The 27,134-nt window shown below is 40.6% G+C and overlaps 1 protein-coding gene across 1 annotated transcript in view; it reads right to left on the reverse strand.

The window, feature by feature from the left end:
- Positions 1-26,469, reverse strand: part of prkar2aa (protein kinase, cAMP-dependent, regulatory, type II, alpha A) — a 50,432-nt gene extending 23,963 nt beyond the window's left edge. The window contains exons 1-2 of the mRNA XM_083920830.1: positions 25,891-26,469; positions 24,704-24,983 (exon numbers count right to left, since the gene is read on the reverse strand). Coding sequence (XP_083776956.1) covers positions 24,704-24,950 — 247 coding nt within the window. The 5' untranslated portion in view covers positions 24,951-24,983; positions 25,891-26,469. The remainder of the gene's footprint in view (positions 1-24,703; positions 24,984-25,890) is intronic.
- Between the last annotated feature and the right edge of the window lie 665 nt (positions 26,470-27,134).

The following is a 27,134-nucleotide window of genomic DNA, read 5'->3' on the forward strand; positions in this document are numbered from 1 at the left end:
AGGTGAAACTGGGGGCCTGTGGCACCCTGGTGGCCTAGGGGCTAAGGTGCCAACCATTAACTACATCGGGATGGGAACCTTTGTTGCATGTCATTCCCTTTCTTTTCTCTTCCCTCTCTGCCTGTCATCTCTCAAAGAAAATGGGGCCAGAGGCAAAGCTACATGCTGTTCGGTACGATTAATTATCTTTCTAAGCAGAAAATTGATTTTTCACACATCAGTGATATTAGCTGAAAACAATGGTTGCTTGAAATGTATAAAAAGGCATTTATAACTTTTATATCTTTAGACGCAGAAGACTAACAATGTGTCTCATGCAACAAAAGTCTCTTAAATTCATCTTACATTTTCTCAAAATGTTCTACTCCAAGCCAATTTGCTCTTACCCAGGTGTGCTGAATGATGAATCTCACTTGATCATAATTGTTTATTATTAGTATATAATAACGCCCCCTTAAAAACTATACAAAGGCAGGTGTTGAGCTGTGTGCAAATACTCTGGCACATGGGAGTTGCTACCAGAAAACGAACTTCAGACATATTGACTGTATATAACAATACCATATGTACATATAATAATATAGAATACAATCTAATTTTGATTATATAACATTCATGATTCCTGTATGTTCTTCAAATGTTAAACGTATGTTTCCTTGCGTTAGACAAACAATTTGTGGACTGAAAACAGGAGGGTTTTTTTTTCTAACTTTTCTCTTCACTAAGAGAGAAAACAATTGGGTAAGCCCTAAAATCAATGGATACTAAAACATAACAAATTGTGCATATGAAGAAAATGAATAGGACATTTGTTTTTATATCGCTTCCAGCATGAAGCCTACTGTGTAATGTGTTTCAAGAGGTTCTTTCTCAGCATTTCCACAGGCGTTTCCGTGAATGATCATTTCAGCTACCTTATTTTTACCCTCTCCTGATTCCACTTTGTTGTTTCCCTCAACACAATCCCTCTCCCCTCCCAAAACTCTATTGTCCGCAACATAACCACCTACCAGGAGGACACATTCCAAACTGCTTAAAATGATTTGTTATGATCCCAGTGAGACTCATGAACAGGGTCAGATCACTGCAGGTACCGCAGCAAAGAGGCACAAAGACCAACAAAACGAATACACACAGAATTGAAAATCAAATAGCACATGGACCCAAACAAAGCAAAGAGAAGCGATTTATGTGTGTGTATGTAAAGGTGTTAAACTAACAATCTTACTGTTTGTTGTACTTTTCTCTAGTCATGTTTTGCTCTTCTTTTCCTCTACTCTTTATATTGTTATTTACCGTCATAACAGTTGAAGTATACAGTGGTTGCGGCGGGGCAAGTCTTGCTTTGGTTCCAAATTTTTCCCTATTTAGACTTATGGTTCAGGTTACTTTGGGGTTGTAGCTCTGAAACTCTACCTAAGCACATATCAAACAACTAGTGAATCGCCTGAACACATGAGCCTCATGTTTGTGTGGAAATAAATAAAAGTCAAGAAAATAGGCTAAACACTAGGGAGATGTTTTCCTTGTGCAAGTTGTTTTTTGGGGGGCATTTTAAACCAAAAGCAGAAATAAACTACCTTGATCAGCACGTGTTGAGTCCCAGTGTTTTGGCTGATTGGATAATGAATCATGCATTGTCTCCATCAGTCACATAAAATGCAGTTTTGTCCGTCAAGAGCAGGTGGACATAATAAAAATGTGTGGACACATGGTTTTGTGTGTTTAGATGTGTGGGTGCCGAAGTCTGAGTGTGCAATGTGTGAAGTGCTCTCCCTACAGTCATGTGGCTGGGGGGTGGTGGTGATGGTGGCTGTATCAAGTGTACGCCTGAAGTTGCCTTGGCAACCTAACACAAAGAAGATTTCATCGCCATAACAACGATACCCCTTCACCCTCCCTTCTCGGCCGCCATCCAGCCCCTTCTCCTCTACCCAGCTTGTAACAGATCATCCCCCCTCACGTTCTCTTTCTATCTATACTCCCACACATAGCCATAACAGCATTAACAGATGGAGAGAAGAGAGATAGAGGTGGAAAGAAAAAAGAGGAGGGGACGACAGAGGGAGACAGACCCGAAGGGGTGACACAGTCAGATCTATTGTGATGTGGGAAAAAAGACAAGATAGAAACTGTGAGAGAAAGAAAGGAGGAAAAAAAACATGATAGCAAATGCCAATATGAGTGTAGTAAGCTCCTGTATATGCCTGTTCATATGGGAAAAGAAATGAGAAAGGTAAAAAAAAAAAAAAGACAGACAAAGAAAACTAGCGAGATCTGTTAGGATGGGAAAATAACATGTGATAACTGGTGATTCCGAAAAATATGTAGATAAACACAAACGAAGAGAGAGAGAAACTTGTTGAGGCAGTGAGCGAGAGAGAGATAGAGAGAGAGAGAGAGAGAGAGAGAGAGAGAGAGAGAGAGAGAGAGAGAGAGAGAGAGAGAGAGAGAGAGAGAGAGAGAGAGAGAGAGAGAGAGAGAGAGAGAGAGAGAGAGAGAGAAGAAAGAAAGAAAGAGAGAAAGATATAGACCCCCTAGTGAATAGGAAAAAAAGGGAGCAATTCATCAGTCCCTGCCTGGTGTTTTCCATTGATTTCACTTATAGCCATTCTCTGTGTGTAAGTGTTTGTCTGCTCGGCCTGTCAATACATGAGCCAGTTAGCTGGAAGGGAGACCAAAGCATGAATGTCGCCACTCTGCCTCATACACTTCAAATTTCAATATTTCACATTTTGCTCCTTTTGCTTTGACTACAGAGTGGTTTGACTGTTCAGATGGATGAAACTGAGGGAAACAGACGACTCAAAGCACATGACAGAAGACAGATCCAGCGACACATTTAGTAAGGATTTAATCAACCCTAACCTAAACTGCGGAAGCAACGGCTGCCTTTCAAGTGGGTGAGTTAAAGGCAAATGGGCGACATAAATTAAGTTTGGACAGGTCTGTTATTTGTCCGCCCACCTGTTGCTACTCACACCTCCTGGCTTCCCTCTTACCACTGTGCTTCCTGGAATAGAAACAGTAAAACACAGGAAGATATTTGGCTTTTAAAAAGGACAAGTCTGTCCATTCCATTTCTCACTTTGGCAGAGAGTCAACCACCACTTGGAGCCTTTAATCTATTGGACAGAATGAATTTGGCAGAATAAAATAGTGACGGGGGTTGGATCATATTTGGGGATGGTGTGCTGTTGGAGATTTTTCAGCCCATTGCTGAAAATTGTCATGTAGAGTAGACTACGAATGCTGCCAGACTGACTATTAATGTGCTGCACTAAATGCAGAAGATTAAGCTTTCCCATTCTCAATTCTTGAATTTCCACACACACACACACACACACGCACATGCACACGCACGCACACACGCACACACGCACACACGCACTTGTGAGAAAAATTCATTTTGGACGGCAATATCGTCAACACAAGCTTCAGCAGCTGACTGAAAGCTGACTAAATGGCCAATTTGTGTCAATTTTGAGCGTTACAGGACAGCAGAGAAGTTCTCATTTATTGTTCTTTCATCATTCCCACAGTCCAGGGCAGGGTGGCAAATTTTATTTATTAAGAAATGCAAAAGGTTTTCGCATGATATTCAGAGCAATGTGCAAAAATGTTATTGTATACCTATGAAAATAGTCTTTTTTCCAGTTTGTCTGCATAGCAGGACTTTTTTACCATTGCAGTCATTTATCTAAAAATGTTGCTGGTTTATCTCCATTTGATATTATTAAAATGAATAGTTTAAGTTAGTTTTTTGGCTGCTGGTGAGATGAAGCACACGTCTACAGGCATTTTTTGTTCTTTTTTTGTCATGTCATTTGAAACATTTTGAAGACTAACTGATTATTCAAGTTACAGTAAGACAAATCATACTTATCACTATCCCTTCCTCCATTTATTCTACAATATCTCCCCATTTTCCCAGACGTCTCTCTTCCTCGACAACAGCCCCCACCATCTGTTCCTCCTCCTCTATCCTCCCACTCTGTCGCTACATCTCTTTTCCTCTAAAGGCTTGATTGATAACAGCAGGGTCAGATGTAGAGCAGGGAGCTTCCCCTCACGTGTTGCCTCTCCTCCAGAGCTAGCATCCTCAGACATAACTGTCAGCCTCTACTTGCATACGTTCAAAACGGCTTAATCATGCAATTGGGCACACAGTTAGGCAAGCAGAGCCAAATGCATACAGTACACCAACCTTAGACAGAGTTTGATAGCGGACTAAATAAAGCACATCACCTCCAGTCTAATACATAAATCCCTCCAGAATCATACCTTCAAAATGTAGTCGTGCAACTTGTTCATACAGGAGGAGAGGATTCTGTGCCAATGTTTCCTCTACTATAATAAACTGCACCTGACTGATATGATCAATACCTTACCTACTGCCAACTTGGAACCCCCTGTTCATCACCATGATCTGTTATCAATATATCTTTCATCTTTTCAAGCCGGTCTCCTCATTTTGTCCTTGTGCCCCGTTTCATCTCTCCCAAGACCCATGCAGAGGAACAAACATAAATCCTACCCCTGCATGTCCTCCCCAGGGGGGATATAAGTTGCCTGGCTCTATATGTCAATGCGTGCTGAAGTGCTGACCTAAGCAGCATTAAGTCCAGGCTCTAAAGCTTTCACTACAATACCACGCTAATGTGGAAATCTAATCACATAAAGTCCTCACACAATTACACATGCAAGCCGCAAACTTGCAGTAAATGTAAAGAGACGCGAATAAAAAGCTCATGCACACACAGCAAAAGAGGCATACACATACACACAAAGCCTGATTCATAAACACACAAAATACCAACACAATCCATTACTGCTTTCTTTATAGGAGAATGTCCATCCCAAAACTAAATTTACATGTATTTCTGTAATTGAATTTGGGCAATCTAGCCAAAATTACCATATTATTTTTATTTCATCATTAAACTGAGAGTGACATATCATACTGAATTAAATACATCTTTTGGAAATTAAATATAGGTGTGGCAGCCCACCACAAATGCATGAATGTAGCAGAAACCATCTAAAGTGCACCACAAAAAGTTGCTTGTAGAGTTTGTGTTGTTATGTGGCTCGTATTTTTCTGATTTTTTAATCAGATTCAATGTCCCTGGTGAAATTATTGCTGGTATCATTCAGTTTTTTGTCCTATATGCAAAACGATCCCATTGTTGACAGATCAGTTCTGGAGCAGGCAGTATGAAATAACAGGTATTGGGTCTGCTGACGTAAAATATCATGTCTGCTGACTGATGTGCGTCATATTCAGAGTCAAATTATTAGTGTCAAACAACATGTCAATTATTGCCTTCAGCAAATTGGGCCCTTACCAAATGGACTGAGCACACACTCCAAATACTGGATATTAAAACTGTATCTTCAGCAACACTAGGGTTTCCCCTATCACTGCCTTATGTGCATGCATTTCATTTCAGTATCGTTGGAGAGTTGAATTAATACAACTTATTGCGTTACTGTAAGTGCAATAACATCTTTCTATCAAAAGTAATGTATCTATCTATAACCAGAGCTGGACCCCAAACCTCCTAAATAAATAATAGTTTTTAAAAAATCTGTGTTTTTTTGTTTTTTTAAAACACACCCAAACCAAATCTGGCGTCGGTGGCAAGGATGCTAGAAGCTCTTTTGCTGATACAGCTGCATCTCCCGACAAGCATAGGGGGACAGCCTTGCCACCCCCGCCCAAGACAATTGTTATTGGTTTAAAGAAAAACAAACAACCCAGAGAGGTTTGTTTTTTTTACCTCTATCCCAGAATGATAACTCATGCAGCCAGACCATACTCCACAAAGCTGACACAGCACTGTAGAAATAGGTCTGGCAATGCAAGACTACCTTTATTATAATCAAAGGGAGTCAATGTGTGTCATCAGTACTGGCAGTTTCATGCCAGGGGCTGTTTGTCTCATATGAGAGTCAGCTGGGAAAATAGATGACATATCATTGGACCACATTGTGAAACACTACATGGTAAAGTGTGTGGCAGTGGAATAGAGGTTAAAAAGAGATTCTGACATTATTTAAACCAGTTTAAAATCTAAAAACAAGCAGGGACCAACAGACATTTATGGCAAGTACCTTTGAGATGACTTAGAGCATGGCACTAAGTTCAGTGGAGCTCCTTTAAAGGATTGTCATTATACCGAGTAGTTGTTTGACAACTTGATATCAAATTTTGTAAAGTAATCAGCTTTGTGGTCACAGCCCACTTTAACAAAAACATATTTTCAAAATACAGTAGGCTAAGGCATAAAACCTTCATTTGTTGTCGTAACTTGAGGACTGCATAAGAAGAAGACTCAAATTGTAATCAGGGCCTCTCTGACATTTGAGAGAGTTACAGTATCCACATTTTAGGAGCACAGAAGCAAAAATGAGGAAGAATCCCTGTGAAACACAGGGAGCAATAACAGGTGTACTACTGACAAGGTAAAAATAGTGATGGAATACTGTGGATCAAATTTTGGCGAATGAATTAAGTTTTAACATGACCTTGAGACAAAGACATGCTGTACCTAGATATGATCAGGCACTGTGATCAGCAAAGACAAGTGCAGATATTCAGAGTTACAAACTTGTGTCCCGGAGAAACTGCTTTTACCCCTTTGACATTTAAGTGTTGTATGTCTCCCATAGTGACACCAAATTCTGTTTTATGGACAGCTAACAGGACGAACTTGTCAAGTAGCAGAACATATAATGTTATTAGATTATACCGGCTCACACTACCTCTTGTACTATCACTATAAATTAATATGAGTGGAGATCTCTAACTCTGTCACTGTGACTCGCATGTGGCTGAATCTGTAAACAGAAGCCAAGAGTGATATATGGAGCATAAACATGAGGAAAACAGACATGCACGTTAAAGTAGCAAGCTCCCTGTACCAATCTGCAGTTTCTCAGCTCTGTAATTTATGGTTGTGAGAACTTGTTTGATTGTTGAATTTATTACGCAGAAGTTGTAAACTAACAGATATGAGGTTAGAAGATATCGCCAACACTGGGGATATCTACATTTCATATATACCCAAATGAAAAATATACACACATTAGGGCTGCCAAAATTGTCCAAAAATGATGTTGAAATATCGCTTCTGAAATTCTTTAATCAAAAACATAGTTTCGAATTATAAATTTAGATTTTCACGCACATAAGAGGGCAATCCAATAAACAAATGACTGTCCTATACTGTAAAATGTCATGTAAAGACAGCAGACGTCACTCTCTCACTCTCACTCTGTATCTAGAGCATGAAGGAGGAGGATATGTTGCGATGATAACATCGCAGTCACATAACCAGTTGATAATTTGGGTCATAAACACGCCTGACGATTTCGGCATTGGCCCTTACTGACGGTTCCCAAATCTTGTCGTTTCTCGGGTTAGACATTTTTTTGCTGCCTTTTTGTCAATTACCCTTCTTCTTCACCTACGGATGTTTGTTCTTCTGGATGGTCAGCTGGGCTCATTTCGACATTACACAGACTTTGTACCAGGGAGTGGAACTTTTAGAGTCAATAAGGAAGCAGCAGCTCATGCCCACCTGAGAATGTGCGAGGCAGACAGCTGCGGTAATGCTGCTTATCGAATATTAATTATAAATTCATGCAAATGCCTGTTTTTATGTTTTTCACAATTCAAACTAATATTTGAATTTAGAGTATTTGATGAGAGCCCTCATGCGGGGACACACACTTGGGGAAATATGTGCAGCTGAGGTCCACTAGATTACACAACAGATTGTCCATCTAAATGAACATTTTTGTGAATTTATTCACCCTGTCTGTTCTGGCTTTTCCATCATGCTGCCATGCTGCCTTTACCCGTCAAGTCACGCAAAAACTCCTACACAAGAACACATTTTATTCTTACTCCTTCTCTTAGTGTTGCTCCCTTTCTTTTCCTTCTTCATTTGTCCCTTTCCTCTTATTCTTATGTCTGCGTTCTTGTTTACTGTAACCATTGCGCATCTTTCTGTTCTCTGGTTGATCCCATCTCATTCTTTGTCTTCCTCATTGCCAAGAAAGCAGTTACTCTCGTCAACTCACAGCCTATACCGTTCTCTCCCCATGTTGTCGGGCTCCCATTATTCTCACAATCTGCACTGCATGTGTCCCTGGTTCCCACCATGCAACAACCTTCTCACTCTTTACCTTTCCCGTTATCTAACTCTTCTTTTCCCACCCTCAACCCCCCGCCCCATATCTGACTCTTTCCCCCCCTCCCAGTAACTCACCCTCTCTTTCCTCTCCCTCTCCCCTTCTATTGCACTCTCCAGAAGACTTAAGCCCTTAAAAGGAAGTATCCCTGTCCTGCTTATAGCTGCATTGGAGTTAACCCTTTCACTGCATCACCAGGTTCACAGATGCCACATAACCCCTTAAGCCTGACTTGGCCTGATACCCTTTCATATATATCAGAGTCTATGATCAACACGTCACAAGCAAAGACTGACATCAACATCAGCCAATAGCATGTTCAATAGTCAATTACCACATATTGGAAATACAAGAAACACTCAAAAATGAACTTGCAAACATATTCATTTGCTCTGGTTATCTAGTTACACAAAACAACATGGACATCCCAGTCTTTAGGTACCCAAGTCTTTTTTGGCGTAATGTTTGGCTTTGAATAGCGTGTGTGAGTTCCTGTGTTGGACATGACTGCCTACGGTATTCAATAAGGCAGTTTTGTTTGGGTTTGTTGAGTGGAATTTGACTGAAAGCAGCTTCAAGATGTTAGCTGAGGTGTTCTCAGTGGAATCTGCAGTGCATAACAAAGTATTTTTGTATTTATGTTAAAAATGTCACTTGCTCGTTTTACACCTGCCTCGTTTGGTCTGGAATGTTGGACATTTCAGTTTGATCCAAACCATAATACAGGTGTGAAACCTCCCCAAGATCACAGTTTGGACCAAACAGAGGTGGTCTTGGTTCTGGATGAAATTGAGCCATGGTCCAGTTTGTTTCTGGTGTGAAAGCAATTTTTGGATGGTTCAGACTCTTGGTCCAATTACAGGAAGTTCTGGCAGGCTTTCCTCATATTATAAGAGCAGGGCTGCTTCTATAAGATAGGTGCTGTGGTTGGTGTCAATGGGGTTACACGATGTTTAGACATCCAACGGTTATACCCCCACCACCACCAACAGCGTAGCAGGAGTCAGATTTCACTCATTACGTGACCAAGTTAGACCAACAATACAATGATTTGGATTGTATTAGTGAAAAGCAAAAGTGCAAAATCAGATAACTTAATCATATATGCAGTATATTTACATAATTTTGCGACTCAGAACAAAGGCCACCAAATAGATCATGAGCCGGCTTCAGAGCTCAGCGCCACTATGGTTTGATCAGCCCAATTGGTATACATTATAAATGCAATCATTACAAAGTGACACCAAAACTCACCGGATCAAATGTATAGCCCACAATTAATATTAATTATTTTTCCTGGTGTTTAAAATCAACTGATGAATTTACAGAACACCTCAACAAAGCCTTGCTACTTATGTTTGCCTGCGACCATACTGCCATAACTTTCTTAACAACGCTTACGATGTGGTGAACTGTGTGGCCCAAGAGGATAATAAAAACACGCACACACAAAAAAAAATTACTTTGCAGTATACATACCATGAGTAACTCAAATGACAGATAAGTAACTCAGCTTCACTAAAAACATTATGCTTCAATTATACCCTTTGCGAATAACAATCTGATAAAGGTGTTTACGGGTGTTTCTCAGTTAATTTGACCTGATCAATGCCTGAAGAGAAATTTGAGCTATCGCATTATTCAATCAGAAATTCCACAGGTTTAACGGCCCACACTATAGCAGTGCAGCAGCTACCAATTTAAGCTTTGGTAGCAGCAGTACAAACATGCATATGTCATGTAGCAGAGGCTTTTTCAAAGTATCCTAAAGCCTCATGACAAAGTGCTTATTTAGACTCTGTGGAAATCCCCCCATGACCCTGATAGGGTTAATATAATGCTATGCTTGAAGTTACACAGGCCATCAGTAGTTGCAATGAAAGAAGCAGAAGTGACTTTTGTATAAGTATCACAAGGGTGATGTTTTCAGTTACTGGACAAAAATAATAAAACAAATAAGAAAGGACATAGAACGAAGCTATGCTGCACGGAAGCAAGACGAAGCTTTCAATGTCAACTTAATTTACTTAACTTAACCCGTTAATTCCTGACCTGTCTGGTCCACTTTCCTACATGCTGCTCTAAGAGCCAACAAAGTAAGATCACAGCTCATTAACGACTGTATATCTCACTGTCTGTTCAGAAGAGTATTTGAAGACTTATCGCTTTGTGCTCACATCAAATTTTATTGTAAGTATTCTTCAGCAATGGTGCACAGTGTAATGTGCACCACTGCTGGAGAATACATACAATTAAACCTACATTCTAAAGGTGAAACTATGAACTGAAAATACCTTAAATCTTTTAAAGCATTGATACATGAGTCAAGAATGTGTAGCATGCACCCTTGTTGGCGTTTCTAGCATGTTATCGGTGACCGCCTGTATGATTATAAACCTGCAGAACCTGGTGTTGCCCGTTACCTGTAGAATGTGAAGTTGCAGAATGTGGGTGAAAGGAATCTTTTTTTTCTGACCTTATCTGCAACCAAGTTAATGATCGTAGACATTTACAGTCTCAGACACAACAAATCATTTTTCTCCAACCCCAGAAGCTTGTTTCATTAAAACATATTGCCTCTTTTGCCATAAGGAGATGCCACAAGAGATGGGCTTTTAATTATTTTGGGGTCCTGACACAGTTTGAGAGATACAGTACATGGGCCGGTATTATCCCGAAATACATAATTACAATGACTCAGGCCCCAACACATGGTCTAAACTTTGCCAAAATCTATTGTGAAACAAATGCACAGGCTATAAACTGAATGACATTAATACACAATAAGAGAACAATATCTGGCCTCCAGAAGTCCTGTGTGGTGGTAAACCATCAAACTGCAGAATAACATTAGCGGCCAGCCTGCGGGTATGAGAGTGCAACATGCTATCATCAAACCACTGGGGTGTAACGTAAACAAGGCCAATCTGGTCTCCCATTACGTGACCATTTACACTCACAAAGAACTCTAAACCTCCACATTCTCATGCCTATGTTTAGAGTAAGGTCATTAAATGCAATACCTTTTCACTTGGAGCTTGTGGATACTGTTTTCTGTGTCATGGAAACTAAGAATGTACACTTGTATGTTTACTTTAAAATCTGACTATTACTGCAGCCATAAAGAGACAAAACAATAACATTTGAGCAGGTATGGGAGTCTGGTAAACAGGTCAGACTGTGTGTATGTCCAGTAACACAGGCTAGTAAAGGTGGTTTATACAATAAAAAAGTATAAATATACAATCTAAACAGCGTGGACAAAAAGTAAAAACATGTTTTCTCTTCCTGTTTTCATCTTGCGCTCTCTTTCCCAATTACTTTATTCCTCACTGACATACAGTAAACAGAGCTGCTGCCCTTTAAGAAGACAAATAATAAGAGGGTTACACAAACACACATTATCAGTAATGCAATACAAAGACAGCCATATGAAAGCCTGTCATATGAAGGCTATGCAAATATACTGATAAAGATACTTGTCAAAGAGCGGAGGCCTGTGAACTACTAGTGACCCACCGACTTTCTTTATCTGAATCATGATTGAGCAAGGCCACTGCCTATCACTGTCACTTCCAGCAGCGAATGGCTTAGAGTGGTTTCAAGGCCTGTGGTTCCTATGGTGACCATGACTATGCCAGTTAAGGACAATGTTGATGTTAAACCCACAATCTAAGCAGTATTAATAAAATGTAAATAAATGTTTTGTTTAATTTAAAGGTATGTTATTTTGACTCCTCACAGCCTGGTAGATGGTATAAGCAGCTAGTGGATTCTGGTATCCATAAGTAACTGTTATTGGAGAATAATACAATTTTTTATGGATGCACGATATGTAGGTACGGATATATTAGCGTCCTATTATGGGAAATGTATATGCTTATGTATTATTACGATAATTAAATGGGGATTAAATAATTCGCCAATAAAACAAAGCCAAATTGCTGTCATTGACCAGCAAGCACAGCATCTACACCAGGGCTATTCAATCGGCTGGGAGACTTGCTCCACACGCTCGCTGTAGACGCGTGGCCACAACTCTACACACGCTCCTGTTACGCTCTTCTTCGTGATTTTCTGAATCCTTTTAGCAACAGCTTGAAAAGCTCTGCTCTGTTGTTATTCTCAATCGTTTTAGTCTGGTTAAATCCATGGTTTGTCTCTTTCTACTCTGAAAAAAAGAAACGTTGTCACAGAGAAGTTGCAGCCATATTGGTGTGTAGAGTATAAGTTGATACGGCATTTTCAGAAAAATCATTCTACTCTGCATTTATGTTACGTTAATTTTTGTCAGTCCAGTTTTTGATGAATAAAGTAATGTTTCACATGTACGTGTAAGCCTGGTAAAGTAAATAGTAACTGAAGTAATCAGGTAAATGTAGTGGAGTAAAAAGTAGAATATTTCCACTGATTTGTTGTGGAGTAGAAGTATAAAGTAGCATGTAAATAAAATACTCAAGTAAAGGACAATTACTATTTACATTGATAAAATAAAGACGATATACCGTATGTACTCCTATGTCTCTGCATTGTTTTACAATATCCATTGATATGATGCTCATATTTTTCCGGCCCCTCATTTTGGATCATTTTCGTCAACCAGCCACAATTCCAAATTAATTGAATAGGCCTGATCTACACACACAACACTTTGGTGGACCCATGTCACTATGAGGTAGAGGGCTCTCAGCGCACTTTGGCCTTTATAGTTAATCTAGAGATAAAAATGCAGATTTTTTTTCACGCGTTGACCAATTGATGGGCGGAGGGAAGTTAGAATTTCAATTTGTTCAGTTGATGAGTCAGAATGATGTCTGAGGCAGGGTGTGATAAAACCACCGACGACATGCTGGTCTTTGTCTGTTCAGCCGTCTGCTCTAACAGCCAATTTGGCAAAAAAAAACAACCATCATCCCTTTTCTAAGACTTGTAGCTGGAGGCTGGGAAACTCTTTGGTATTCACCTGTGACTGTGTTAAAGGTCCTGTGTGTAACATTTTCATGTATTAAATGTGTATGGTGCTAATGTCAGGTAATGTTAGCTTGCTGCTAATGCCAATCAAACATTTTTGAAAGATTATTAACTTAATTTAACTTAATTAAAAGTGTATTGTCACATGCAACACCAGAACAAGGTCATTGTCCCCTCCATGCAATCCATCCCTCTATTCTGACCCATACTCTGAAAAGCTGTGATTTAGTATGGTTTCTAGAAAGTTCTAAACTAAAGTGCTAAATGGGAATTGATCAGTCATATTTCTCATCACACAGAAATCCAATGCAAGGTCATGTTTTGCTTTGATGACACTTGAGGGACATGGATAACCCCAGGAGGCTGGGGTGACTGGTTCCACCTGAGGCCTGTCTCTCACCTGCCAGTCTGAATGTCCTTCTTTGAGTCTTTGAAATAAACACAAGGGTTTCAAGGCCGGTTAAAAAGTTTTCCAAAGATCAACAACAACTTCACAGTTTACAAGACAAAGATCATTTTTGGAATACCTCTGAACAATATTTATATCATGTGTGCCAAGGTGGTCGAGTCAAAAATGAACTGCATTTGGCTGGTATTTAATGTTGGCTCTAACAAACTAGTTTTTCTCTCATTCAATCCCTTCTCATTCATGTTTGACATCTTTCTCCTCACTTCTCCCCCTTGTTAATTCTCCCTTTCATACCGTGCCAAAGACGGTTCCACTAAACCGCCCTTATAACCCCTTTGCTCTCTAAGCCATCTTGTCTAATGAGATTGGACCTGTACATTGAGTCAAACACATGCAGAGAAAGGGAGACGGGGGGTAGAGAGAAGGACAGAGGAAAGAGGACGAGAGTGATGGCTGATATATAACGGCAGACTGCCAGACAGATAGGTGAAAACCAAAGATGTGCTCATCAATACTTTGGAGAACAGAGAAAAATACAGGAACAAAAGTACGACATGTTTTGTTGTTCTCTCATTCTGACCATGGTTAAGATCTATGCATAAAACCCCACAATGGAGGACAATTTGAGCGTGTTACTGTGACCCAAGCTTTTCTTGTGCAAGTGTAGGATAGAGAATGATAAAAAAATAAATGCTAAGCAACCAACTAGGCCCAAACCTCAGTCAATTCAATCTTATCTCACAATGCTAGGTTGGGAAACGCTGACAAACAAGAATTGTAGGTGGTAAGTTTATCTACACTCGCTACTATGTTGCGTAATCAACATTGTTTAATTTGAAAAGATCTTGTGGCCTGATAAAGGGCGGATTAATGTTTGAACCCAATCATTGACTATATTTACATTGCCTCCAACTATTGACCTTATTCTGTATGGTTGTCTGATAGAATCAAGAAGATAGCTTGATAAATTTGGCCACCATATCCACATTGCATCACATTACAATATCTCAGTTGCCATCATTGTTTTTAATATGGCTTACCCTTCATGCAAATTATGCAAAAACACTGCTCATTTAAAATGTTTTAAAAAAAATATACATGTAAGATTCAACTGGGAGATGGCACTCAAAGATGGTTTTCTCGAGAAAAGACACAGTGCTTGGAAAAGGGCTCTACAGAAAGCATGTTTGTAGAAAATTAAATAGAGGCAAAGATTGCACATAAATGACAAAACAATGGAAGATATATAGAGTGATAATGGTGCTTTGGCATGCATTGTAAAACATGTTACATTGTCGGATGTCTGACAAAATGCTGTGAAACCTCCTACACAGAATCATAGTTAAGACAATAATTGAATATTTTCTTACTTGGGCTAAAGTTATTAGAGCTTTAACAATTAGTTGACTAAATTTGTCATTGACTGACAGAAAAATGATCGCCAGCATTTTGATAATCGATGAATCTTTTTCAGTCATTTTTGAAGGGCAAGAAAATGCTATTTTAAGCCACTCATATGGATATTTCCTGCTTTTCTCTGTGTTATGTCTTATTAAACTGAATATCTTTGGGTTTTGGACTGACAAAACAAGACATTTAAAGAAATCACCTTGGACTCTGAGAACCCGGGATGGACATTTTTCACCATTTTCTGACATTCATGTAGACCAACGAAAGAATACACACCATTTGTCAACAGGTTAGTGTAAAGGAAAAAGCATCCGTTTGTGTCTCAGGAAGGACAGAGGGTCCTAAACATTTTCACCCAAATCCCAGTCATAACCCTCTGAGCCCAATGTGGAGCCAGTCACACAACATTGATCACTGGAGAACGGATTCCCACATCCTCATCCTGTAATTTGACCACTCCCAGCCCAGCTCATCCCCCTCCTCCTGTTCTGTGTCATGTTTCTTGCAGTTTGTTCTCTCTACATCTCCCTCCCGAACTTTTTTCCTATCCCATGCCCTTCTTCTTCTCATCTGTACTCCCACTTCTCTCCCGAGAGAAACGTCAATACATGGGCATACTTCAACTCAAGGTTAGTTTTAAGGTAGATATCATTACAGAATTTGCATATGCAACTGTTATCTCCTATAAGTATTTCTCTTCATGCAGTAATCAAATTGACAACAGAATACAAATATATGTTTTATTGCAAAAAGCCTATTTGGTATCTGAATTTATACTAAGTTCAACTTTGTAACGGTACACTGATATTCAGTTTGTAAAAGACTGGAATTCAAATTACTCTTCAAATCCTCTCTCTAAAATCTTACACCGAGACCCTTCATGCAGCCTCCTATTTCCCCTCGTCCCTCACCCAGATAGGTCCCTCTGTGTTTTTTACTCCCCCCTTTCCTTCTGTCTGTACAGAGAGAAACAGGGGTCAGTTTGGATCCACGGCCGTTGAGTGTTTCTCTTAAAAACATTCCCAACTTTTCCAAGGCTTTGATGAAAAACCCTTTGCTGCCTCTTGTTTAAAACACATAAAATTCAAAGTTACAGATCTGAATGTCATATTGGAAGCACATTTTCTTTACACTACAGGGTTATCCTCAAATAATTTGCAGATTCCTCACATCTACCCTGTGTTCTGTTCATGCCGTTTCCAAATAGCACTGCAGTCTGAGGTGAGAGGTAAATCTGAAATGGCTTGTAAAGTCATAATGTATGTTAATAATTGCAGTGCAGTGTTAGATGTGTTTGAACCATCATAAAAAGGAATCAATAAAAGGAAAGGGAGAAAGAACATGTAACTAATCTAGTTGATTCTGAGCAGGCAGCAGCTTAACACATTTAGATACATCTTTTTGTCTCATGTTCATAACTGTTTTGAGGCAGTGGTCAAACAACATTGTGATCTACTGTAGAGAGACAATGTGTTGGAGCAAGGGGGCGTGTGAACTCCAAACAGAAGTAGCACAGGAGGATATACAGTCACTGGCTAAAGGCCTGCCAACCCCCTCCATTTCCTCATTTTTCTACAGTGCCACTAAAGATAGCTTGAGGGCAAAGAATGAGGAAGAACCAAAGATCAAACTATCAGTGAATGCAAGCAAGCCAGATTGTACCACAGCCTGCTGTGCCACTGCCTCATCTGTCTTTTCTCCTTTTTCATGAAGGGTATATTTTTTACTTTTTATCTATTTCACCTTCTTCTCATTGTTTTGCCTTTCTTCTGGTTTTGTTTCACTCTGCTCTTGTTGAAAAAACAGCTTTCCACTATGACCTTCTAATAGGATCCTAATGACAGAAAAACAAATATACTGCTCTGTTTATGTCCTTCTGTAAACCACAAAAATGTCCAAGTGGATGCAGAGACACGCCGCCTAACATAGAAATTAGATAAAGGATGACACAGACTTTCAATACCTCATTTGTATATGATTTGAAGTGTTTCTTTGTGACTTGAACTGTGGCCTAACAATTAACAAATACATTTCTTAAACTGCTATGCCGCACTGTTTCAAGTTGTTTTGCTTGATCTCCGATATTTTAGCTGCACAATACTGTTTGTTTTCAAACATGCTCTCCATTTCGGAGACAGACACAGAAAGGGATACAAAGAATGTGACACAAATGCTGAAAGGAAGATATTGAGGTAGAAAATTACAATATAATATAGAAACATGGAGGTGGAGAAACAGGTACATAGAGAAGTATAGAGATATGGCTGCAAATACTTAAATGCAAAGGAGGATGGCAGCAGGCAGGAAGGCAGACAAACCAGCAGACTGGCTTTTTAAAGGAGTGATTGATGCAAAAACATAAAGACAAATAGAGAGGGTGATCAGCAGTCTGAGGAAAAACACACACACACACACACACACACACACACAAAGCAAGTTCGGTTAACAGGCATACAGTTAAGTCAGCGATAAAGAAAGACAAGACAAGTCAGAGAGACAGACAGGTACTGTATTAAAAACAGTCAGAAAGCCAGAATGAGTAGCATGAGCCGTCTGAGGGCTTTTCCACTTAGTGCCGTCAGTCAGCCAGTCTGGCAGGTCTGTGTAGGAATGCTAGGCTGCATTAGATTTGCCCGCAGGCTAAAGCACACTGGACACACACACTGCAGCCTGCTAATCAGGTCACCTGTTGCACAACATGCACTGAGAACAGCCACATCACACACACACACACACACACACACACACACACACACACACACACACACACACACACCTATACAGACATACACATGTACACACTCAGGGGCATTTGTGAACGCATGCGCTCCCTCTCCCCTTTAATCGCTCATACAACCATGAACACACGCACAAGGATAATGAATATGGACATCTCAGCTCTGTTTATTGCACTAATTTCACTATAGCAGGGGCTTAGTCTGATGTAAATCTTTCACACACAAATGAAAGGAAAATGTCACAAAGCAAAACTGAACAGAAACTAGAGACCCTGATGTGATGGGATCACACCGGCCCCACGCCAAATTGGGCCAGGGGTGTGAAGTGGTGGGAAAATGGCCGCTTCCCTACTTCCCACCCCCCTACTTCCAGCGACCTTGGTCAGATCACACCCATCTTCAACCTCTGCGTTTATTTTGATTCACAACTACAAACCTGTTTAAGTTTCACAGTTGTGATGCTATCGCCAAAATCGGGCCAGGGGTGTAAAGTGGGTGTGGCCCCTTCCCTATTACCTACCCCCCCTACTTCCGCCATCATTCCAAATTTAGTCTGCACTGAGTCTCCAGGCTGCTGGTGTTTACTAACTCTGTTTGACAGCGCATTCGTGACTTTGAAAATGACACACCAAAGAAAAAAACAGAAAGAAGGGCATACTCGTCTACTGGCAATGGGGATGAGTCCACTGTATATTTTTTAGCGGGTTTTCCCACCTTTAAAAAACCTGCAGATATGTGCCATATAAAGAAAACTATAGGGCGCTCTCTGCCTTTTCCACAGTATCAATGTATGTTACAACAGTCATGAGTTACTGTATGCTCAACAACCTAATCATTACTATATTGGACATGACAAAACAGGAATTCAGCAAGAGAAAGGATGAGGGGAAACAGAAAGAGAAAGGCAGTAGGGGGTAAAGGAAGGGACAGAGAGAGGAAGTCAGGGTGACAGAAACAAAGTAAGAGAGAACAACAATGAGTAGGAGGAGACAGAAAGAGGTCAGAGAGGCAGAATTTCACCAAGTGTCAGACTTTACAACAACCAAACACACACATACACACAACACATTGTGGGTAACAATTTTTGCTTCAACAGGTCAAACTCACTTTACTTGAGAATAAAAAGAATGAAAACAACTAATAATAAGTCTAGTGTCACCAGAAAAATGGAAACTGAATTTACTCCAAATACATCTACCATTACATGAAAGAAGACTTTAAAATCTTAAAAGGGCAACATAATGTTACATGTCCAAATTGAGATAATAGCTGGTCTCTGATAATACATTGATACATTGCCCAGTCATAATTTTAGATCATATAAGGCCTTCAACCTTGTTTTTTAATCTGACATTTTTCTCCAGGGCTTCCAGACGCCCTGCTAAGAAAGGTGGCAAATTTCAAGTGTACTCACTTAATCGCATACACAATGATCACATAATAAACACACCTAGGCAGGATTTTGAAAACACTGACTTGGGATTTTCAGGAAGAAGAAACACTCGCCCAAACTGAAAACAGGATTTTGGAGGTAAATCTTTTATAGATCCTTAATAAATAAAGTTAGCTAAAATTTCCCATCTATCTTATATTAATCTCTGGGGAAAAATGCACTGTCCAGGATGAAGCCTGGTAAGTATCCAGGTGAGGTCATCTAGCAACCAGGCTGTGCTATTTTCTGTTGCGTTAGCAGGAGGTGATTTTTTTTCCCCCAAGACTCTTAGCCCCTCTCCTCCCTTCATCATTTTTTTTCATATAGCATCTGCTTTATCCCTGCTGTCTCTCCTATGAAAACACATTTAATTCTTTTCTATTACCATCCCTGGGACTCATCTGTCCCTCCATCCATCTTTTAATAAAAAGCACCACTTATTTCTGTCACAGAGGCATCCATTCATCTCCCTTCTGTTTCTCTCGCTGAGCACACACTGCCAGACTGACACAAGACAGCTAAAGGTAAAAGAAAAAAACATGCACATATTAGGGAGACATCTACCACTGCCCTTTGTAACTCAAGTGAATACGGAGTAGATCACACAGTTCACCTGGATTCACTAAGTACGTCAATTTAAAGAAGACAGCAGGTGATCCAAATCTTGAGTGCTCACTTCTAATGCGACTACAGTGATTCTTAAACTTAAATAATAATAAATCCACAACAGCAGCTCTGAATTAAAGGTTTCGTTCAGCCATCAACACACCATTTCTTAACTAAATGCCAGCCTCAACACAGAAAGGGTTACTGAAAAATATTTGACCCAACATCATTAGCTACATGATGGAGGTACAACAGTTTGTATCCAAAACAATATCTCCTTTTGTTAAGCAGCTTAGACCTGTGTAGTGATCCTGCTGTGGATTAAGGCAGCAGGAGTTTGTAAAACAAAGCATGTAAAATAGGACATCATGTTTTAGGAGTATATTGTACTGTCCATGGGAATACATTACCAGCTATCGAACTCTAATTTACATTTCAGACGTTAAGCCGGCACACTCATACACAATGATTTCCTGCAGTGCAAACAAAAGGTTAAGAGCACACTGGTGAATCACTGTAACTGTAAGTAGCCTAATAAAAGAAAAAACAAAAAAAGGGTTGAGATATTTTTTCACATTGGATACTGATCATGTCTATGTTACTAGCTGGCATTTCACCTAAAGCTAGAGCTGTTCTATGCCTTCTCTTAGCTCAATACAATAATTCACAATGGCCATATTTCTGAATAAAGAGGTCAAAACCCAAAATGAGTCATTGGCCTACTTCTGGTGCTTCATAAAAGCAGCATTATGTTTGAATGAGCTGTGGTCTAAAAGTGAAAAGATTACTTTCTAAAGAGTGAAGCAAAGTCAGGCCTCGGAGAATGTGCTTCATATTGGGACTCAAATTCAGTCAGTGTCTTAATGCCTGAGGTCACTAGGACAACCCATAAATCTGATTGCATTTTGTCAGTACAATTTGCTTCTAGTAGCATACAGATATATTCCTTTTGTATTCAAGCATTAGTGCTCCTAATAATGTGACTGTAATGTCTTATCTGTAGATTGTTCAGTGTACCAGCAATTCAAACTAATACAACCAGGTGAGTATGTGTCATCTGGGGGAATAACTAAGAATATCCATCCCTGTTTTGCAATGCCAAGTTTAAAAAGTTATTTTGGTGTTTTCTTCACAAGACCAGACTGATTTGGAGCATGTGCTGTTGAACTAGCAGCACTACAGTACTCTTTATACCTATGGGCTATAAAGTGGTCAGGCAGGAGCACATGATGTCTTTCATTATACAGGCCTATGTTGTTCCCATCAGAAATGCATTTCCCCTGGGGGTGGTGTACACAAGCCTGGCTGGATAATCTGCTGTCATGGGTGTCATGTGTGTGACCTACAGCATCCAGTCAAAAGCTACTCCCTAAGGCATAACAATGTCAGCTCCCTTTCCTTTATTGCCCCACTGGATGAGGTGAGGAAAATTCTTAACAACTGATCGCTAATCATAACGTACTAGGAAGAATTGTTTCATGGCGTCACCAGGCTGGAATTTGAACGGGCGTGAATCCAAGTCATAACACATCTGTTTGCCTGCACATACACACACACACATGTGCAGGACTATGCACACTGCTCTCTCAGTTGAGGTCACAGCTGTTTGACAGCAGCCAAACCCCACTTGTGTGAGCATAGAAACAGAAACTGTAATAACCCCTTTACCCTGAGCCATCTTGTACCAATCTCCAAGGTTGGACAATACTGGTTCAGTAGAGATGAACATTTACGTATGGGGCATGATAAATATGGTTTACCTATAAAAGCAACAGCAGTAAATTAGAACTAAGGTTTAAAAGCTACCCGAGTCGAAGTAAAAAAGTCTGATGAATTCAATTTTTTTACCTAGCAACTAGGACTTACAATCCTCCAGGGCTTTATATCTGCCAATGATACTGGCAGGAGAGAAATTGTGCGAGCCATAATCATAATTTAGAAGCATTTAGACTTTCAAACACATAAAGCAGTGTGAAATCCTGTCATTAGTCTTTGTTAAAAATGACTAGCGTTGTGCTTGGTGACTGTGTTCTTTCACTCTGAGGTTTCTTTCCCCACCGAGCAACGGCAGCTGCGGAGCTTCACCCCAGTCACGATCACTCACACTCACAGGCGGTCTCACTTCACAGTAGCCTAGCGCAGCAGCTCCAGCTGGGCCAAGGCCGTTTTGGCAGCCTAGCTCTGCTGGCCATTGAGAAGACACCGGTCAAGTCCCTGAAAAAGACGCCTAGTTGGTACGACCAGGTCACAGATCATTTTCTTGAAAAGGAACAAAGGGTAGAATTTACATATAAATAAACAAATGCATTTATGATGTAGGCCGGAAAAAATAGCTTCCCCCCCCTTGAAAGACCAGCAGCTGCCACTGCTGTACACATAGCCTTTTTTTTTAGGACCAGCATCTTTTTTTTGTTTCCAATGAAGAGAAAGCGTATGCAGCCAAGTGTTTCGAGTTGAAAATCTCAGAACTTTTCAGAAAAGTGCTGGTATCGTCACTGTCACTCATGTTCAGGAAACTATAACAAAAAAGTCAGAAAAGCCCATTTTTCAGATCAATCGGACACTGGATGTCACTGGTGAGTGTTGTGCTATCACCGTACGGTTTTATGTTTTTTGTAAGACGTGTAGTCAACTCCAAAACCCACTGGCAGTGCTTGGAAAGCCTTACTTTCTTCCACAAGTGCTCTCCAGTGCCCTGCCAGATAAAAACGCTATCTGGACACAGTATCATTAGTAGTAGTATCATTGCCTCGACGCGTCCTTGTGATTCGATGCCATGTGGAATTATGAGTGACATCTTTAAGCTGTAGGGTTTCCATGAGCATTTTGTCATAAAATCTGCTCTGACCATACTTTTATGTTGATTTGAAAGGGAATGTCCGTTCTACCATTCTATTTCGATGGTGTACAACAACCATAGCAACACAAAGAGCAGACGTAACATAAATAGGCATTATTACTAATCACAGGTACTGATTTCGCTGTATAAGTCTTAAGAATGACTATCGCGTACATCTGAACGGGCAGAAACAGAGACTTTTGGAGAAGATGACACAGATACCCACGTCGGGCTGTCTTATTTTGATCTTTTTTGATTTCATTTTTCTTGTGTGGGTCCTGCTTTCCCTTTGCCATTGCTTACTCCACCGATGGATAATGTTGCCGGTTCAGCTCTTATATGGTGCCGTAGTTGCTTTAGAACAATTCCTAATCTTTGTTTTCTACCACTGTTACCGCCTCATACTCTTGTTATTTTCAGTAACAGTTCCTACTCATTATTGGTCCAAGCAAAAACATCTCAGGTCTTACTTTTCACCATTGCCGTTCTTCCTCCCAAGTACTTTCTGAATACCTATACATCCATGATTTTCAACCACAGAGTATCGTTAGACAAATCTGCTTCCTCTCTACACCATCACATGCATGCCCAGTATAAGCGTTTGGACGTGATATGCATTTTCAGGCATGTTAATATTGACAAAAATGATTTCATATATTGAGCTAAAGCACTTGTGTGGACAGATATCACTTTTGTTTTGAAATACAGTTTTTGAATGAAAACATAGTAGTGTGGATGTAGCCTTGGACAACAGTCCGCTAGGATATGCTGCTACTGCAGCTGTAGAGAAAAAGCTACCAGACACAATGCTGGAATGACCTAAGAGGTCAAAGAGTGCTGTGGTCATGTGTGGCTTGTTTACCGTAAAAGAAAATGTCAGCCCCCTGAAATCTACAGAGTTGCCACACACAAGTTGACTCCCCATAAGCATTAGGGATTGTTTTCCCACCCAGAGCATCCCTAATCTTAACTTAATTAATGAGCCATTCCAACGCGAGCAACAGAAATTAATAGAAACACAGCTTCCAATAAAAAAATTCAACTCGTACGTCACGTAGCATCATGGTTCTTCACAGTGCTGCGCTTCACTGTACGCAGCTCGCGGCAGGTTAGGGTATTCCAATAGAAAAACTCCAATCAAGCTTATTTTGTCGCTGCCCCTAACTCTTGTCACTTGCTGTTAGGACTTGGTGTAAAACCCAAATAATATCAGTATATTCCAAGTCTTAGTTGGAGAATTCTAAATTCAGAGAAAGGAATTATTCGGAATATCCAAATGTAATACGCTGTGTACATACATGACCTGTATCAAATTGGGAATGTTGTCATATTCAGTATAATAGGGAAATATTAAGGTGCAAGTAAACTTAGTCATTGAGAAAAGAGAACCTCCATTCACAAAGTAAGAGTGCCTGACTCCACAGCATAGTGATGTGATCTAGGCCACGCTGCTCTCAGCAGCACAGAGGAGAGCTGAGCTATGGAGCAGCTTACATCTTCTGCCAGTCTGACAGACACAGGGGAGAGATGGGAAAGAGGCATGGCATTACTTCTGCCGAAGGTAACGTATTGTGTGGGACCTAGATAGTTAGAGCTACAAAGCAAATGTTATACAGTTCATGAACTCTTAAATTCAAATGTGTATAATGTTGCTGAGAAAAGCCACATTTTATCATGAAAATATGATTCAGAATGCCTCGCCAGGTAATGTCCAGATAATTTTAGGTTTGCAGTGCATGTGTGAAAGGGGTTTTACCTAATGACAATGGAGAAGACCTAGATCAGATGAGTGGCAGATGAGGGCCCTTGATGCTCTGTCCGTTCAATATGATTTTCTAGGTGCAAGTATGTGCATGCAAATATACCAGGCCTCATACACTTGGAGTAATTGGTCTCTTAGTAGGAAATCAGAAAGATTCTGACCACATCAATGAAGGTGAAGAAGTAAGTAAAGGTGAAGCTTGAAGCTTTTCCTTTACTTTCTCTTTCACTCCCCAACCCCCACATATACACTCTATTTCATTCTGTCACATATCCCTCACACAGATGTGTGTAACGCAACAGGTAACAGTCATAACAACAAGACATCGACTTACGCTCAAAGTCTGAATCGTCATCTTCGTCATCATCTCCGTTGGACTCTGTTTGCATCGGCTCACCATCAAACATCACCCCTTTCCCTGTCTTTCCACCGGCACTGGACCCATCCTGGCTTCTGGTGTCCCGCAAACGAGTGAAGTACTGTACAGCAAAATCCACCAGGTCTGACGGCCTTTGTCTCAGCACCTCCACAGTGTAGCCCTGCAGCAGTTCTGTCAACCCCACCGGTATCTCAATACTCATGGCTGTGTGTGGCTCGGTGGCGGCGTTTGCTATCTATCAACAGGAGGAGATCAAATTGGACATAATTAGTTTTGCTACAGAGTTGTACTTATGGTTGAGTACTGGGTTGTGATATGGTTTATGAATGCTTAATTGTTTATTAAAATAGCTGACTTTGACTATGCCTATGCCAGTACACTGTGTGCCCTGTGTGGCCTGTGAATGTTAAGTGGCTGATGACAGTTCTGCATGGCAACTGGAATGTATTGGGACCTATTTGGCTTGGGCAAGGTTAACTGAAGAAATAACAATCAGGTTTCACAGCTGAAAAGACACTACACTAGCATTTAAAAGCGTATGTAGTGACGTACATGAAGTGTTGCCGTGACATTGTCACTGAGAGGGCACTTTATCTAGGGTTGAGCCAAGCAACACAGTTCCCTCAGCTGCACCGAACAGATATGAGCCTAAAACATTTGCCACAGGGGGAAACTGATAACCAGTGACATTCACTGGGTTTCAGTACTATCATACTACTTAGCATCGTCGGAAACTGAACTGTCAACTCGGGGTGGGTGGCCGGTTGCAACTAGCTAGCAAAGTAGCTAATGAGCTAATACTCATGGACAACTGGTTTACTACGCTGTTCAATCCACATATAGACTTAACTAGACTTAACGTTACCTATTCAACAAGCAATGCCTGCAGCAAACCTACGGGAGTTGTGATTCAAACGCAGTCTCACTTTCAACCCTTCAGGCATTAGCTATCTTGCTAGCAAATGTGCCACCTTCAAGGAAGCCTTTAACGTGACCGTTAGCTTACGCTTTAACGTAGTACAGTATAAGGCAGCGTTAAGCCACAGGCTGGACGGATAAACGTTGCCATGAAAGCACAGTTGTACAGGGTCGGTAAGCCGTTGGTGAAGCTAGCTTAACGTCGCCAACTGTGTGTCACTTACGGTAGATAGTGTCTCCCCGGCTAAACTAGCCAGTCCCCTCCTTCTCGGCGTCTTCCTTGTTCTCTCTTATGCGTCTCTTCGCTTTAGCCAGTCTCTTTGCCAGTGTAGCGACCGTATCCCTCCACAGAAGACACTTGCCCGACCTTTAAAGCCAACAATTATTACGTTGGCGTCGCGTAGCTAACGTCTAAGAGAGCTATTTTAGCGTTGCCAGCCAGCTGTAGCGATGCTGGCTAAGTTGAGAGGAAAAAAGCACTCTACTTCACCGCTGCAGCCTCTTACGACGTCCACGCACTCGATGAGGGTGGGACTTGCTGTGGCAGTGAGAGCTGACTAGCTGGCTCAGGTGTTAGCAACTGCCCGTTTTCATTTAACCACTCAACTCCTCAAGACACAAGTGGTCAGCGGCTGCAGTCGGGTAACAAATCCTAAACTTAGTGTTCAATGGCGTTGCGCCACACTACCGTTTCGTACAACCCAAAGTACCGAAAAAAACCTTTTATTCACGTTATTCCAACAGTGTGATGGCTAATCACAACAGGAGAAGTCTGCAAAAACTGAACTGAACACACACTTCCTTCCTCCCGGCTCTGCACGCACGAATGAACCGCTGCTCCTCTAGTAAGCGTGAGCAGGCGTGGCTGAGTGAGCAGCAGAAAGTGTTTGACATTGATTGACAGAAAGCACGGCCAATCAGAATGCGGGTTTAGAATACCCCAGCCAATCAGATTATTATCATGTAAGTAGAGGCGGTGTCGAAGGCAGATCCATACTTGTTCACTCAGAATAGGACCACTACCACAGAAGTGGCCTTGCCAATTTGGAAGAGAGCTCTAGAAATATTTAGACCATGTAAAAAAGTAATAGCCATCGTGCCTGGTTCTGGAAACTGCTCAACTTTGTTGCACAATTGTTGTTTATTAAGTGTGCTTTGACTTAATCAGTAACTCGTATTGATCACACACCTTGGTGCAGCTGAAAGTCTGCAAGATAATGCCATTCTTGAAAAGCCTACCTAAATCTTATCTGGTATTGCACTCATCTCTTGCTCATTCCCTTCTCTAACTCACCATCCATCTATCCTTCCTTCCAGACTTTGTGGGTCTGTTTAGATATGACAGCCCACTGTGCTCCTATCTCCTGAATGCACATATCAAATCTTCATGTAACCATCTAGATTGCATTTTATCTGAGTAAATCCATCAGTTCTGTTTTTCTTTCTTTTTTTGTACACACAGCCTCGG

This window comes from Echiichthys vipera, assembly GCF_963691815.1.
Source record: "Echiichthys vipera genome assembly, chromosome: 9".
NCBI lineage: Eukaryota > Metazoa > Chordata > Actinopteri > Perciformes > Trachinidae > Echiichthys > Echiichthys vipera.